This window comes from Mobula hypostoma, chromosome 30 (assembly GCF_963921235.1).
Source record: "Mobula hypostoma chromosome 30, sMobHyp1.1, whole genome shotgun sequence".
Classification (NCBI taxonomy): Eukaryota; Metazoa; Chordata; class Chondrichthyes; order Myliobatiformes; family Myliobatidae; genus Mobula; species Mobula hypostoma.
Window position 1 is genome coordinate 11031547 of NC_086126.1, and position 13796 is coordinate 11045342.

The window sequence follows — 13796 nt, forward strand, 5'->3', positions numbered from 1 at the left end:
CCATGCTGACTCGGACCGATCCTGTTACTGCTATCCAAATGTGCCGCTATTTCATCCTTTATAATTGACTCCAGCATCTTCCCCACCACTGATGTCAGACTAACTGGTCTATAATTCCCTGTTTTCTCTCTCCCTCCTTTCTTAAAAAGTGGGACAACATTAGCTACCCTCCAGTCCTCAGGAACTGATCCTGAATCTTTAGAACATTGGAAAATAATTACCAATGCGTCCACGATTTCTAGAGCCACCTCCTTAAGTACCCTGGGGTGCAGACCATCAGGACCTGGGGGTTGATCAGCCTTTAGTCCCATCAGTCTATCCAACACCATTTTCTGCTTAATGTGAATCTCCTTCAGTTCCTCTGTTACCCTGGGTCCTCTGGCCGCTGTTACATCTGGGAGATTGTTTGTGTCTTCCCTCGTGAAGACAGGTCCAAAGTACCTGTTCAACTCGTCTCCCATTTCCTTGTTCCCCATAATAAATTCACCCATTTCTGTCTTCAAAGGCCCAACTTTGGTCTTAACTAATTTTTTCCTCTTCACATACCTAAAGAAGCTTTTACTACCCTCGTTTATATTCTTGGCTAGCTTACCTTTGTATCGTGTCCTCTAGTTCTAGTCTCACCTACCAGTGGAAACAACTTTCCTGCCTCTATCTTATGTATCCCTTTCGTAATTTTATGTTTCTATCTCCTCTCATCCTTCTGAATTCCAGCGAGAATTCCAGCAAGGCCACTCAATCGTCTGCTTCTCATAGTCTAACCCCGCACCCACCGTCATCTCCATTCGAATGAGAATGGGAATTTGCATGAGAAGCTGACTCATACTGTGATCACTCTTTCCACGAGGTTCCCCAATGACAAAGATGGCTTTTTTAAGGGGTCTCATTGCGCAGGACATGATACAAGATACCGCATAGGTTCAGTAACGTGCTGCTCAAGAAGGCTATCACGGGTGCATTTCGCGAAGTCCCCCGCGAGACTGCCTCGACCGGCTGATGGGCGAGAGTGCCCGTGGGCCACGGGGGGGGGGAGTTTCAGTTCCGTTTCGGTGGGAGGACCGAGTTCCCGTGACAGCCCCCTTAGGCTCACTAGTCAGTGAGGCCCGGTGTTCGGGTGCCCGGCCTGCCCTGGGACCGACAACCGAGAGCCGGGGCTCGAATTGGAAGTCAAGGCCCGGAGCCCGAGTCTGCGGACCCGCTGGCGGAGGTCTTAGCCCGGTGTCTGGAAGTCTGAGGCTGCCGGCGACGAGAAGCCTATCCTGGGGGAGGGGGGGTTAAAGGACTGTTGAAGGAGGGAGGAACCATTTTTGCTGCTGTGGTCCTGTTGTTTTGTCGTGTTCTGTGTTGTTCTGCCGTGTATCGTGGGTGCGCTCTGTTGGCGACACCCCCGCCCGCAGCACGCCCTGACACGGACGACGCGCTTCACGGTCGGTTCCGAAGTCCGCGCGACGAACAGCCCCGGCCTCGGGAGGGGGGTGGGGGGGGCTTGCCGGCGCACGTTAAGAGCTGCCCGGGTTTCTGACGCCCTTCGCTCTCTCCTCCAGACGTCAACGAGTGCGGCAACGGGAGGCTGTGCGCCAACGGCCGCTGCCTGAACACGGAGGGGTCCTTCCAGTGTCGGTGTCGCCTCGGTTACCGCCTGTCCAGTCACAAAACCTCCTGCGAAGGTGATGTCCCCCAACCCCGACCAACACCACCTCCCACTCCGACGAATGGGTGAAGAAAAGCTGGTGTAGGGGTTAAAAAGGGGAGAGATTACACTGTTCCACCCCCCCCCCTCGGTCCGTTGGGGAGGGTGTCTGCCCAGGGGAGGGACGGTGGTAGTGGGGTCGAGGGGTGGGAGGAGAGAATGCCTGTGCGCTGTTGGAGGGGATTCGGCGAGGGGGTGATGAGGGAGAGGCAGAGATGAGGGAGAATGTCGGTGGGCCGTGGGTGGGGAGATTCCGTAATCAGGACAGAGTGTCTGTGGGCCGTGCGGGACGATCAGTCAGTGGGGGAGAGTCTGTGGGCCGTGCGGGAGGATTTGGTGGGTGGGGGAGAGCGTCTGTGGGTGAGGGAGGGGATTCCGTGGGAGGGTTGAGAGGTGAATTGCTGACCACCCAGACGGTCCACGAGCAGCGATATCGGGAGACCCCAGTGCCCGGTGCGGGGGTAACTTTCCGGGGGTTTCACACCAAACAGCCTCCGAAGTCGGGGAGGCAGGAGGAGGGTGAGAGGCGGACGGCGTCTGACTGAGATCTGGTGCGTGTGGTGTGCTCTGCCCCCACACAGACATCGATGAGTGCCGAGAGCTGCAACACGCCTGTCTCAACGGGGAGTGCGTGAACACGCCAGGGTCCTACACGTGCCAGTGTCACCCGGGGTACCAGCTGGTCGACGGAGTCAAGTGCAAAGGTAACCGGGATAAGACACGGATAACTGTGTGTCACATCTCCACACCCCTCACTGTGACACACACACCCCACACCCCTCACTGTGACACCGACACATCCCTCACCGTGAAACCAACACATACCTCACTGTGACACTGACACACCCCACACCCCTCACTGTGACACTGACACACCCGACACCCCTCACTGTGACACCGACACCCCACACCCCTCACTGTGACACACACACCCCACACCCCTCACTGTGAGAGTGAGACACCCCACACCCCTCACTGTGACACCGACACATCCCTCACCGTGAAACCAACACATACCTCACTGTGACACTGACACACCCCACACCCCTCACTGTGAGAGTGAGACACCCCACACCCCTCACTGTGACACCGACACACCCGTCACCCCTCACTGTGAGAGTGAGACACCCCACACCCCTCACTGTGACACCGACACACCCCACACCCCTCACTGTGAGAGTGAGACACCCCACACCCCTCACTGTGAGAGTGAGACACCCCACACCCCTCACTGTGACACCGACACACCCCACACCCCTCACTGTGAGAGTGAGACACCCCACACCCCTCACTGTGACACCGACACACCCCACACCCCTCACTGTGACACCGATACATCCCACACCCCTCACTGTGAGAGTGAGACACCCCACACCCCTCACTGTGACACCGACACACCCCACACCCCTCACCGTAACACTGACACACCCCACACCCCTCACTGTGACACTTACACACCCCACACCCCTCACCGTAACACTGACACACCCCACACCCCTCACTGTGACACTGACACACCCCACACCCCTAACTGTGAGACTGATACACCCCACACCCTCACTGTGACACTGACACACCCGTCACCCCTCACTGTGACACTGACACACCCCACACCCCTCACTGTGACACTGACACACCCCACACGCCTCACTGTGAGAGTGAGACACCCCACACCCCTCACTGTGACACTGACACACCCGTCACCCCTCACTGTGACACTGACACACCCCACACCCCTCACTGTGACACTGACACACCCCACACCCCTCACGGTGACACAGACACACCCGTCACCCCTCACTGTGAGACTGATACACCCACACCCCTCACTGTGACACAGACACACCCCACACCCTTCACCGTAACACTTCACACCCCTCACCCCTCACTGTAACACCGACACACCCCACACCCCTCACTGTGACACAGACACACCCCACACCCTCACTGTGACACTGACACACCCGTCACCCCTCACTGTGACACTGACACACCCCACAACCCTCACTGTAACACTGACACACCCCACACGCCTCACTGTGAGAGTGAGACACCCCACACCCCTCACTGTGACACTGACACACCCGTCACCCCTCACTGTGACACTGACACACCCCACACCCCTCACTGTGACACTGACACACCCCACACCCCTCACGGTGACACAGACACACCCGTCACCCCTCACTGTGACACTGACACACCCCACACCCCTCACTGTGACACTGACACACCCGTCACCCCTCACCGTGACACTGACACACCCCACACCCTCACTGTGACACTGACACACCCGTCACCCCTCACTGTGACACTGACACACCCCACACCCCTCACTGTGACACACCACACCCCACACCCCTCACTGTGACACTGACACACCCCACACCCTCACTGTGACACTGACACACCCGTCACCCCTCACTGTGACACTGACACACCCGTCACCCCTCACTGTGACACACCACACCCCACACCCCTCACTGTGACACTGACACACCCCACACCCTCACTGTGACACTGACACACCCCACACCCCTCACTGTGACACACCACACCCCACACCCCTCACTGTGACACTGACACACCCCACACCCTCACTGTGACACTGACACACCCCACACCCCTCACCGATGCTCCCGGCCCTGAGGTGTGACATCTACACCCTCCCTGCTCTCCGGAAGATTTCCCCTGAACGCACTCTTGGTTTTTCCCTCTCGTTGCCCGGCCCAGACATCAACGAGTGCGCGCTGAACCGCTCTCTGTGCGGACCGTACGGCACCTGCAAGAACGTGGACGGCTCCTACACCTGCATCTGCGACCCGGGCTTCATCCTGTCCCCAGACGGCTCCACTTGCGAAGGTAGGTCGAGTGAGCAAGGGGGGCTCGTCGTTTGGGCGAAACCCTGGGAAACGGGACTACTCTAACCGCGAATCCAGGTCCGATTGCCTCAGTGCACCTCTCCGTAAACCCGCATTTTTCCTCAGTTCTCTGAAGCCAAGTTCTTTTGGCTAGGTAGTGTGGAGGAGGTCAGGGCTCCTGGCGTGCCGGCTTTTACTCAGTTAGGGCATTTGAGCTTTGAATCACAGGAGATTCTGCAGATGCTGGAAATGCAACACAACACCCACAAACTGCTGGGGGTCCTCAGCGGGCCAGGCAGCATCGATGGAAAAGAGGCGAGGATTCGGGCCTAGACTCAGGACCAGAAAGGAAAGGGGGAAGAGGTCAGAGTCGGAAGGTGAGGGGAGGTGAGGAAGACGTACAAGGTGGCAGGTGATAGGTGGAACCGGGAGAGGGAGGGGGTGAATTAAAGAGCTGCGAAGTTGATTAGTGAAAGAGTGATCGTGTGGACAGTCAGAGGCTTTTTCCCAGGGCTGAAATGGCTACAGGAGGGGGCATAGTTTTAAGGATCTTGGAAGTAGGTACAAGGGGTAAGTTTCTCACACAGAGAGTGGTGAGTGCGTGGAATGCACAGCTGGCAACGGTGGTGGAGGCGGATAAATAGGATCTTTTAAGAGACCCTTAGATAGGTACATTTTTTTTTTAGGGATCTGTTAGCCTCACAAGACCATGGATCTGCGCCTGGAAAGTCTTCACTCTCCAGGGCGCAGGCCTGGTCAAGGTTGTATGGAAGACCAGCAGTTGCCCATGCTGCAAGTCTCCCCTCTCCACGACACCAATGTTGTCCAAGGGAAGGGCACTAGGGCCGATACAGCTTGGCACCAGTGTCGTCGCAGAGCAATGTGTGGTTAAGTGCCTTGCTCAAGGACACAACATGCTGCCTCGGCTGGGGCTCGAACTCACGACCTTCAGGTCGCTAGTCCAATGCCTTAACCACTTGGCCATTGACGTACATGGAGCTTAGAGAAATAGGGAGCTGTGTGCTAGGGAAATTCTGGGCAGTTTCTGGAGTGGGTTACGTGGTCAGCAGAACATTGTGGGCTGAAGGGCCTGTAATGTGCTGTAGATTTCTACGTTCTGTGGAGAAGGGGGAATCTGATCGGAGAGGACAGAAGACCATTGAAGAAAGGGAGGGGGGAGGCGATGGGCAGGTAAGTAGATAAGGTGAGAGAGGGAAACAGGAATGGGGAATGGTGAAGGAGAAGTGGGGGCATAAACCAGAAGTTTGAGAAACCGATATCCATGCCATCAGGTTGGAGGCTACCAGACAGTACATAAAGTGTTGCTCCTCCAACCTGACTGTGGCCTCATCGTGGCAGTAGGGGAGGCCGTGGACTGGCATGTCGGAGCGGGAACGGGAAGTAGGGTTGACATGGGTGGCCACCGGGAAATCCCGCTGTCTGCGTCGGACGGGGCGAAGCGGTCTGCCGATCGAGGTCGGGTCTCGCTGAGTACAGGAGGTGGAAAGTTACGCCGCCATTGCACAAGACGGCGGTGAGGCCGCATCCAGAATGTTGTCTTCAATTCCGGGAAGGTGGGATTATGCCGGAGAGGGTGCAGGAGCGATTTAAGAGGGTGTTTAACGCAGGAGATTCTGCAGATGCTGGGAATCCAGAGACACACACACACACTCACACTCACACACGAATTGATCTGAATTGACTTTATTACTCACATCCTTCATATACATGAGGAATAAAAATCTTTATATTACATTTCTGTCTAAATGTGCAATTCATAGTAATTTATAATAAATAGTATGTACAACAAAACAGTCAATATAACATAGAAATACAATTGTATCAGCATGAATTAATCAGTCTGATGGCCTGGCGGAAGAAGCTGTCCCAGAGCCTATTGGTCCTGGCTTTTATGCTGCGGTACCGTTTCCCGGATGGTAGCAGCTGGAACAGTTTGTGGTTGGGGTGACTCGGGTCCTCAATGATCCTTCGGGCCCCTTTTACACACCTGTCTTTGTAAATGTCCTGAATGTGGGAAGTTCACATCTACAGATGCGCTGGGCTGTCTGCACCACTCTCTGCAGAGTCCTGCGATTGAGGGAGGTACAGTTCCCATACCAGGCAGTGATGCAGCCAGTCAGGATGCTCTCAATTGTGCCCCTGTAGAAAGTCCTTAGGATTTGGGGGCCCATACCAAACTTCTTCAACCGTCTGAGGTGAAAGAGGCGCTGTTGCACGTGAGATCCTCGGTCATGCGTATGCTGAGGAACTTGAACCTGTTCACCCTCTCAACCCCAGATCCACTGATGTCAATCGGGGTTAGCCTGACTCCATTCCTCACGTGATTCTGGAGAAGGTGATGCTCTTGGCATCAGACCGGAGGCGACCCAAGCAGAAAGTGAGATGTCGCTCTGCGCCTTGAGAGTCGCCTGATCCTGGCAGAAGAGGCAACTTGTCGGAACGGGGATGGGGATAGGATCTAAACAGTAAGCAGTGAAACTGTGATCCTCAGTGGGTCCAAACCAGGAGGCCTGAGAACGGAGCTGGAAGCCATGTTGGACAAGATGGCGGATACGACAAGTTCCCAGGAAGGATAAGTGGCTCTGGTAATGATGCCAGGACGGAGTGAGAGGGAAGTGTTGGGCAACTTGGGGCTTCTTTTCACGCAAGCGTGGGAGAATGAGGAGTGATCTTATACTCATGCATAAAATCATGAGAGGAACAATGTTTTGCCCAGGGTCAAGGAATTGAGATTGGATGAGTTTAATAAAAAATGCTAGTGAACGCAGCAGGCCAAACAGCATCCATAGGAAGAGGTACAGATGACTCTTCGGGCCGAGATCCTTCGTCAGGACGTCCTGAAATGTCAACTGTACCTCTTCCTATAGATGCTGCCTGGCCTGCAGCGTTCACCGGCATTTTGTTATGTGTGTTGCTTGAATTTCCAGCATCTGTAGATTTCCTCGTGTTTGCCTGGATGAGTTTAATTATCATTCAGACGTGCATGAACACACTCGAACGGAAGAGCGTTCCTCTGGGGCCAAAGGCACAAAGCGTACACAGCACGTTCAAAATAGCGATCACGCATCCAGCCACACAAAAATTATACACAGACACACACAGACACACACACACACACACACACACACACACACGCACAATTCAGCCTGTCATTCCACCAACTGGACACTAGAGGGCAGCACTGACAGGAGAGGCCCAGCCGGAGGCGAGGACGCCACGCGACACCGCTTCCGGCGTCGCCTCTCCTGGCCCACAGCAGCAGTGCAATAGGAACCAGTGGGAGGGTGCGGTGGGGGGACAACTTTTTCACCCAGAGAGTGGTCAGTTTCAGCAGCGATCTGTCGGAGGAGGTAGCTGAGGCAGGGATGTTAGTAACGCCTGAAAGACGCTCGGACAGGCCCATGGGTCAGGAGGAGAAGCCTGAGCTTAGATTGGGATCTCGGTTGCCATGGACTAGATGGGCTGAAGGGCCAGTTTCCTCACTGCAGCAAGGGTAAATGGTAGAGCTCTCGCGCCACGGGCTCCGGGGCCGAATTCCCTCCCAGCAGACCCCCATACCGCGGTTTTCCCCAAGTACTCTATCGAGCTGGCATCTTGTCCGTCTCTCTCTCCCTCCCTCCCCACCGCCCCGCAGAACCCGAGAAGCCGGAAGGCAAGAAGGAGTGCTACCTCAGCCTCGACGACCCGATATTCTGTGACAGCGTCCTGGCGACGAACATCACCAAGGAGGAGTGCTGCTGCTCGCTGGGGGCCGGCTGGGGCGACCTCTGCGAGATCTACCCTTGCCCCGTGCACAGTACCGGTAAGCGACCGCGGGCACCGGGTCCGGCGGGGTGGCGGGGGGAGGGGGGAGAGCCTTCGGGACGGCGCTCGCCATCGCCAGGCAAGCGGGGGCGGGGGGGCCAGTTTGCCCGCGGGGAAGGCGCCGCGGACACCAGTTACATAAGAAGCAGGAGTCGGCCATCCGGCCCGTCGACTCTGCCCCGTCATTCAATAAGATCATGGCTGATCTGACCATGGACTCATCTCCACCCACCTGCCTTTTCCCCATAACCCTCAATTCCCCTACTATGCAAAAATCTATCCAACCTTGTCTTAAATATATTTACTGAGGCAGCCTCCACTGCTTCATTGGGCAGAGAATTCCACAGATTCACCACTCTCTGGGAAAAGCAGTTCCTCCTCATCTCCGTCCTAAATCTACTCCACTGAATCTTGAGGCTTTGTCCCCGAGTTCTAGTCTCACCTACCAGTGGAAACAACTTTCCTTCCTCGCTCATATCTATCCCTTTTGTAATTTTATTTGTTTCTATAAGATCTCCTCTCATTCTTCTGAATTTCAGTAAGCATATTCCCGGGCGACTCAATCTCTCCTCATAGTCTAACCCCCTCATCTCTGGAATCAACCTGGTGAACCTCCTCTGCACCGTCTCCAAAGTCAGTATATCCTTCCTCAAGTAAGCAGACCAGAACCGCACGCAGTACTCCAGTACTGAAGACTGGTTGCTGGAGAGGTTAATTTTTGCCATATACCCTAACTCCAGAATACATCCTAATCTGGCGAAGCTCCTCCGCACCACCTCCAAAGCTACACACACACACACACACACACACACACACACTCTAAATGGAGGAGCTCAACAAGCCAGGCGGCGTTCACTGTGATCCCTGCTCTTAGTCATTTTGGCTCAGAGGTAAGTATTGGCCCCAGAACTTGGAGGGGAGGAGGAAGAGTTCGAGACTTGACAGTCCGACGATGCGCTGGGGGGAAACCCACAGATCCCCGCGCCAACGTAGCACGTTCAGCACAACCACACGCAGCTGACGTGCAACAAGACGGGCACAACAACAGCGAAGCAAGCCCCTTCCTACCTGCCCGCCCCAGGACGGGCCTGTTGACCTCCGGCCTCTGACCCCAGGAACCGCTTGGCCCTTGGAGCTGGGTACCCCAGTTGAAAAGTGGCTCCCTGGCCAACTCCGTGGGGTTTGTGCCCGAGAGGGGACTGGAACCCATAATGTTCTGGTGTGGGTGGGGCAGGGTGGGTTAGGGGTTGGTTTGGACTGCAGGCCTCTCCCCAGTGCCCACTACTGAGGTGACTGGACCCGGGGAGCAATGAGCTTCAGTAATTAGGAGATTTGAACACCCAGTAGAGGCTGCCCACCGTCCACCAGGATCTGAGAGGCCACTGTGTCCCCTCATATCTGTCATACCGTGACAGAAGAAGGCCACTTAGCCCATTTACTCTACCCCACCCGAATCCTTTGTTCTACCTTTCTCCGTTTTTATTTTCTTTCAGACTTCTGGGCGCAAGGAAAGGAAAAAAAAATCTTCTTGGGTTAAGGGAGCAATACTGTGTACAAAAAGGCCACTCTGCCCCCGTGCCTGTGCTAGCCCTTTGAATGAGCAGCCTCACGAATGCTCCTGAGCCTCTCTCCTGCAAAGACGGGTGGCAGGTCTCCCAGTCATAACCCCCCCCCCCATGCCCGGCGCGTGTCCCCCTAGGGTCGGGGGTCCCTGCCCCCGAGGTATTCAACGTTGACTCATTCCCGCTCCCTCTCCTTGCAGCCGAGTTTCACTCTCTGTGTCCGGACGGGAAGGGGTACTTGGTGGACAACGACAACCTGTTCAACACTGGCCTGCCAACCTACAGAGGTAAGTGCACCCAGTCCGGGTGCTGGGGTTTGGAACCCAGCACAGTACAGGCCTTTCGGCCCACAACGTCGTGCTGACCTTTTTAACCTGCTCCAAGATCAATCAAGCCCTTCCCTTCTCCCATAACCCTCCCTCTTCCTTACATCCATGTGCCCATCTCAAAGTTCAAGGTTCAAAGTTCACTTATCATCAAACTGTGTACACAAACTTGAGATTTGTCTCCTTACAGGCAGCCTCGAAACAAAGAAACACCAAAGGAACCCATTTGGGAAAAAAAAGACATCAAGCACCCAATGTGCAGGGAGAAAAAAATACGGATCATGCAATGTCTGAAAGCGATTAGTGTTCTGAGCTGAAGTTGGCAAAGAGAGTCGGGGACCCGTAGTTCAGCGCGGGGCCGAGTGGACATCGCCGAGCCGCGAGCTGAGCCGGCTTGGGCCCCGCCACCCTGACTTTTCAGATTTGGCCCGGTTGTCCAAACGTCGGGTTCAGTCGCTTCGCGGCGCTCTGGGGCCTGGGCCTCTGCCGTGTCGATGCGGCCTGTACCCGGCCTTTCCGATTCGGTCCGGTGCCCAGGTCACCGTCCAAACACCGGGCTCCGCGGCTGAGAGTCTCTTAAAATGTCCCTGGTATGTCCGCCTCTAACACCACCCCTTGCAGCGCGATCCACACACCCACACTCCCGGTGTGAAAAAAAAACTAAAACTCTCCCCCCACCCCCCCCCATCAATCACTTTCCTCCTCATATTAGCCAGTTCTGCCCTGGGAAAAGTTCCTGGCTATCCACTCGATCGATGATACCTCTTATCATCTTGCACACCTCCCAACCCCCTCCATTCCAAAGAGACTCGCTCCACCTTTCCTCATAAGACATGCTCTCTGATCCAGGCAGCATCCTGGTGATTCTCCTCTGCCCCCCTCTCTAAACCTTCCACATCCCTTCCTATAATGAGGCGACTGGAACTGGTTAGTGTGGTCTCACCAGGGTTTGATAGATCTGCGACATTACTTTATACTTTATTGTCGCCAAACAATTGGTACTAGAACGTACAATCATCACAGCGATATTTGATTCTGTACTTCACACTCCCTGGATTACAAATACTGAATATTAAAAATAGTAAAAATGAGTAAATATTAAAAATTTAAATTATAAATCATAAATAGAAAATAGAAAAATGGGAAGTAAGGTAGTGCAAAAAACCGAGAGGCAGGTCCGGATATTTGGAGGGTACGGCCCAGATCCGGGTCAGGATCCGTTCAGTCTTATCACAGTTGGAAAGAAGCTGTTCCCAAATCTGGCTGTACGAGTCTTCAAGCTCCTGAGCCTTCTCCCGGAGGGAAGAGGGACGAAAAGTGTATTGGCTGGGTGGGTCGTGTCCTTGATTATCCTGGCAGCACTGCTCCGACAGCGTGCGGTGTAAAGTGAGTCCGAGGACAGAAGATTGGTTTGTGTGATGTGCTGCGCCGTGTTCACGATCTTCTGCAGCTTCTTTCGGTCTTGGACAGGACAACTTCCATTCCAGGTTGTGATGCACCCTAGAAGAATGCTTTCTACGGTGCATCTATAAAAATTAGTGAGGGTTTTAGGGGACAGGCCAAATTTCTTCAGTTTTCTCAGGAAGTAAAGGCGCTGGTGGGCCTTGCAGCTCCTGAACTCAACCCCCTCGGCTAACAAGGGCCAACACCCCATACGCCTTCTCGACCGCCCCATCAACTTGTGTGGTAACTTTGAGGGATCTCTGGGCATGGAGGCCCTCACGTTGCTCGATGAAGGGGCACAAAATTAGGAGGGGCATAGGGAGGGTAAATGCAAGTAGGCTTCTTCTGCTGAGGTTGGGAGGGGCTACAACCGGAGGTCATGGGTTACGGGCGGAAGGTGAGAAGTTTAAGGAGACCATGAGGGGAAGCTTCTTAACTCAGAGGGTGGTGAGTGTGCGGAATGATCTGCTGGGGCAAGTGGTGCGTGCGAGCTCGATTTCAACGTTTAAGAAAAGTTTGGATAGGTACATGGATGGTAGGGGTATGGAGGGCTATGGTCCTGGTGCAGCTCGATGGAAGCCAGCAGATTAAATAGTTTTGGCATGGACTAGATGGGCCAAAGGGCCTGTTTCTGTGCTGTACTTCTCTGTGACTCTACGATTAAGAATCTTAACATTAATTTTCTATTCTGCCTTCAAGTTTGACCTCCCAAAGTGTATCGGTTCAGACTTTCATGGGTTGAACTGCATCTGCCATTTCATAGCCCAGCTTTGCATCCCGTCAGTGTCCCGTTGTAACCTATGACAACCTTCTACACGATGCACAACACCAACCAACCTTCGTGTTATCTGCAAACTTACTAGCCCACTCTTCCACTTCCTCGTCCAAGTCATTTATAAAAATTACAAGATGCATCTCCACTCTTTGCTCTGGCAATGTCTTGGAAGCATCTGGGTGTTCGCCTCTATCCTGTTGTTCAGTTCCGTCACACCTCTACACTACGTGTCCTGTCTCAAATCAAAGTATACCACCAGATTTTACCTAACTCCGGCCTCAGCAGTTTCTCAAACACAAGATAATGCTGGAAATCCTTTTGCAGTTAGCATCCCTCGACCATCAGGCTCTTGAACAAAAGGGGATAACTACACTCATTCTACTTCTGGTGTTCCCACAACCAATGGTCTCACTCTAAGGACTCCTTTCTTGTTATTTCATGTTCTTTCATTTCAAAGGTCAAAGTTTCAAAGGTTAATTTTATTATCAAAATATATGCAACTCTGAAACTCTTCTTCTCCAGATAGCCACGAAACCAAGAAAAGTACAGCAGCACAATCATCAACCCCCAAATACTCCTCCCTACAAAAAAAAACCAAAAACGGATCAGAGACATCAACCCCCAAATACTCCTCTCCACAAAAAAAGAAACAAAAATAGATCAGAGACATTGACCCCCAAATCCCCCCCACAAAAAAAACAAACAAAAACAGATCAGACACATTGACCCCCAAGTCCCCCCCTCCACAAAAAAAAACACAAATCAGGCACATTAGTCCCCTAAATCCCTCCTCCCATACAAAAAAATGAACAAAACGGATCAGGCGCATCGACCCCAAATCCCTCCTCCTGCACAAAAAAATGAACAAAATGGATCAGGCACATCGATGTTACTTCATGTTCTCGTTATTTATTGCTATTTATTTATATTTGCATTTGCACAGTTTTGTTGTCTTCTGCACTCTGGTTGATCTTTCACTGATCCTGTTTACAGTTACTGTTCTATAAATTTGTTGAGTATGCCCGCAGGAAAATGAATCTCAGGGTTGTGTATGGTGACGTGTACGTACTCTGATAATAAAACTTACTTTGAACTTTACTTTGAACTTTGAACTCCAAAGTAACACACACACACACACACACACACACACACACACACACACACACACACAAAATGCTGGGGGAGCCCAGCAGGTCAGGCAGCATCTGTGGAAAAGATGTAACAGTCAACAGTTTGGGCCGAGACCCTTCATCAGGACTCTGAATCTAATGGGATGTCTTTGTATTCTTAGGAGTCCTGATGAAATGTGAAATG

The 13796-nt window shown here is 53.4% G+C and overlaps 1 protein-coding gene across 5 annotated transcripts in view; it reads left to right on the plus strand.

The window, feature by feature from the left end:
* Positions 1-13796, plus strand: part of ltbp3 (latent transforming growth factor beta binding protein 3) — a 287951-nt gene that overhangs the window by 234707 nt on the left and 39448 nt on the right. For all 5 annotated transcript variants that reach the window (XM_063036411.1, XM_063036414.1, XM_063036412.1 and 2 more), the window contains 5 exons: positions 1545-1667; positions 2272-2394; positions 4424-4552; positions 8207-8374; positions 10139-10225. In XM_063036411.1, coding sequence (XP_062892481.1) covers positions 1545-1667; positions 2272-2394; positions 4424-4552; positions 8207-8374; positions 10139-10225 — 630 coding nt within the window. The remainder of the gene's footprint in view (positions 1-1544; positions 1668-2271; positions 2395-4423; positions 4553-8206; positions 8375-10138; positions 10226-13796) is intronic.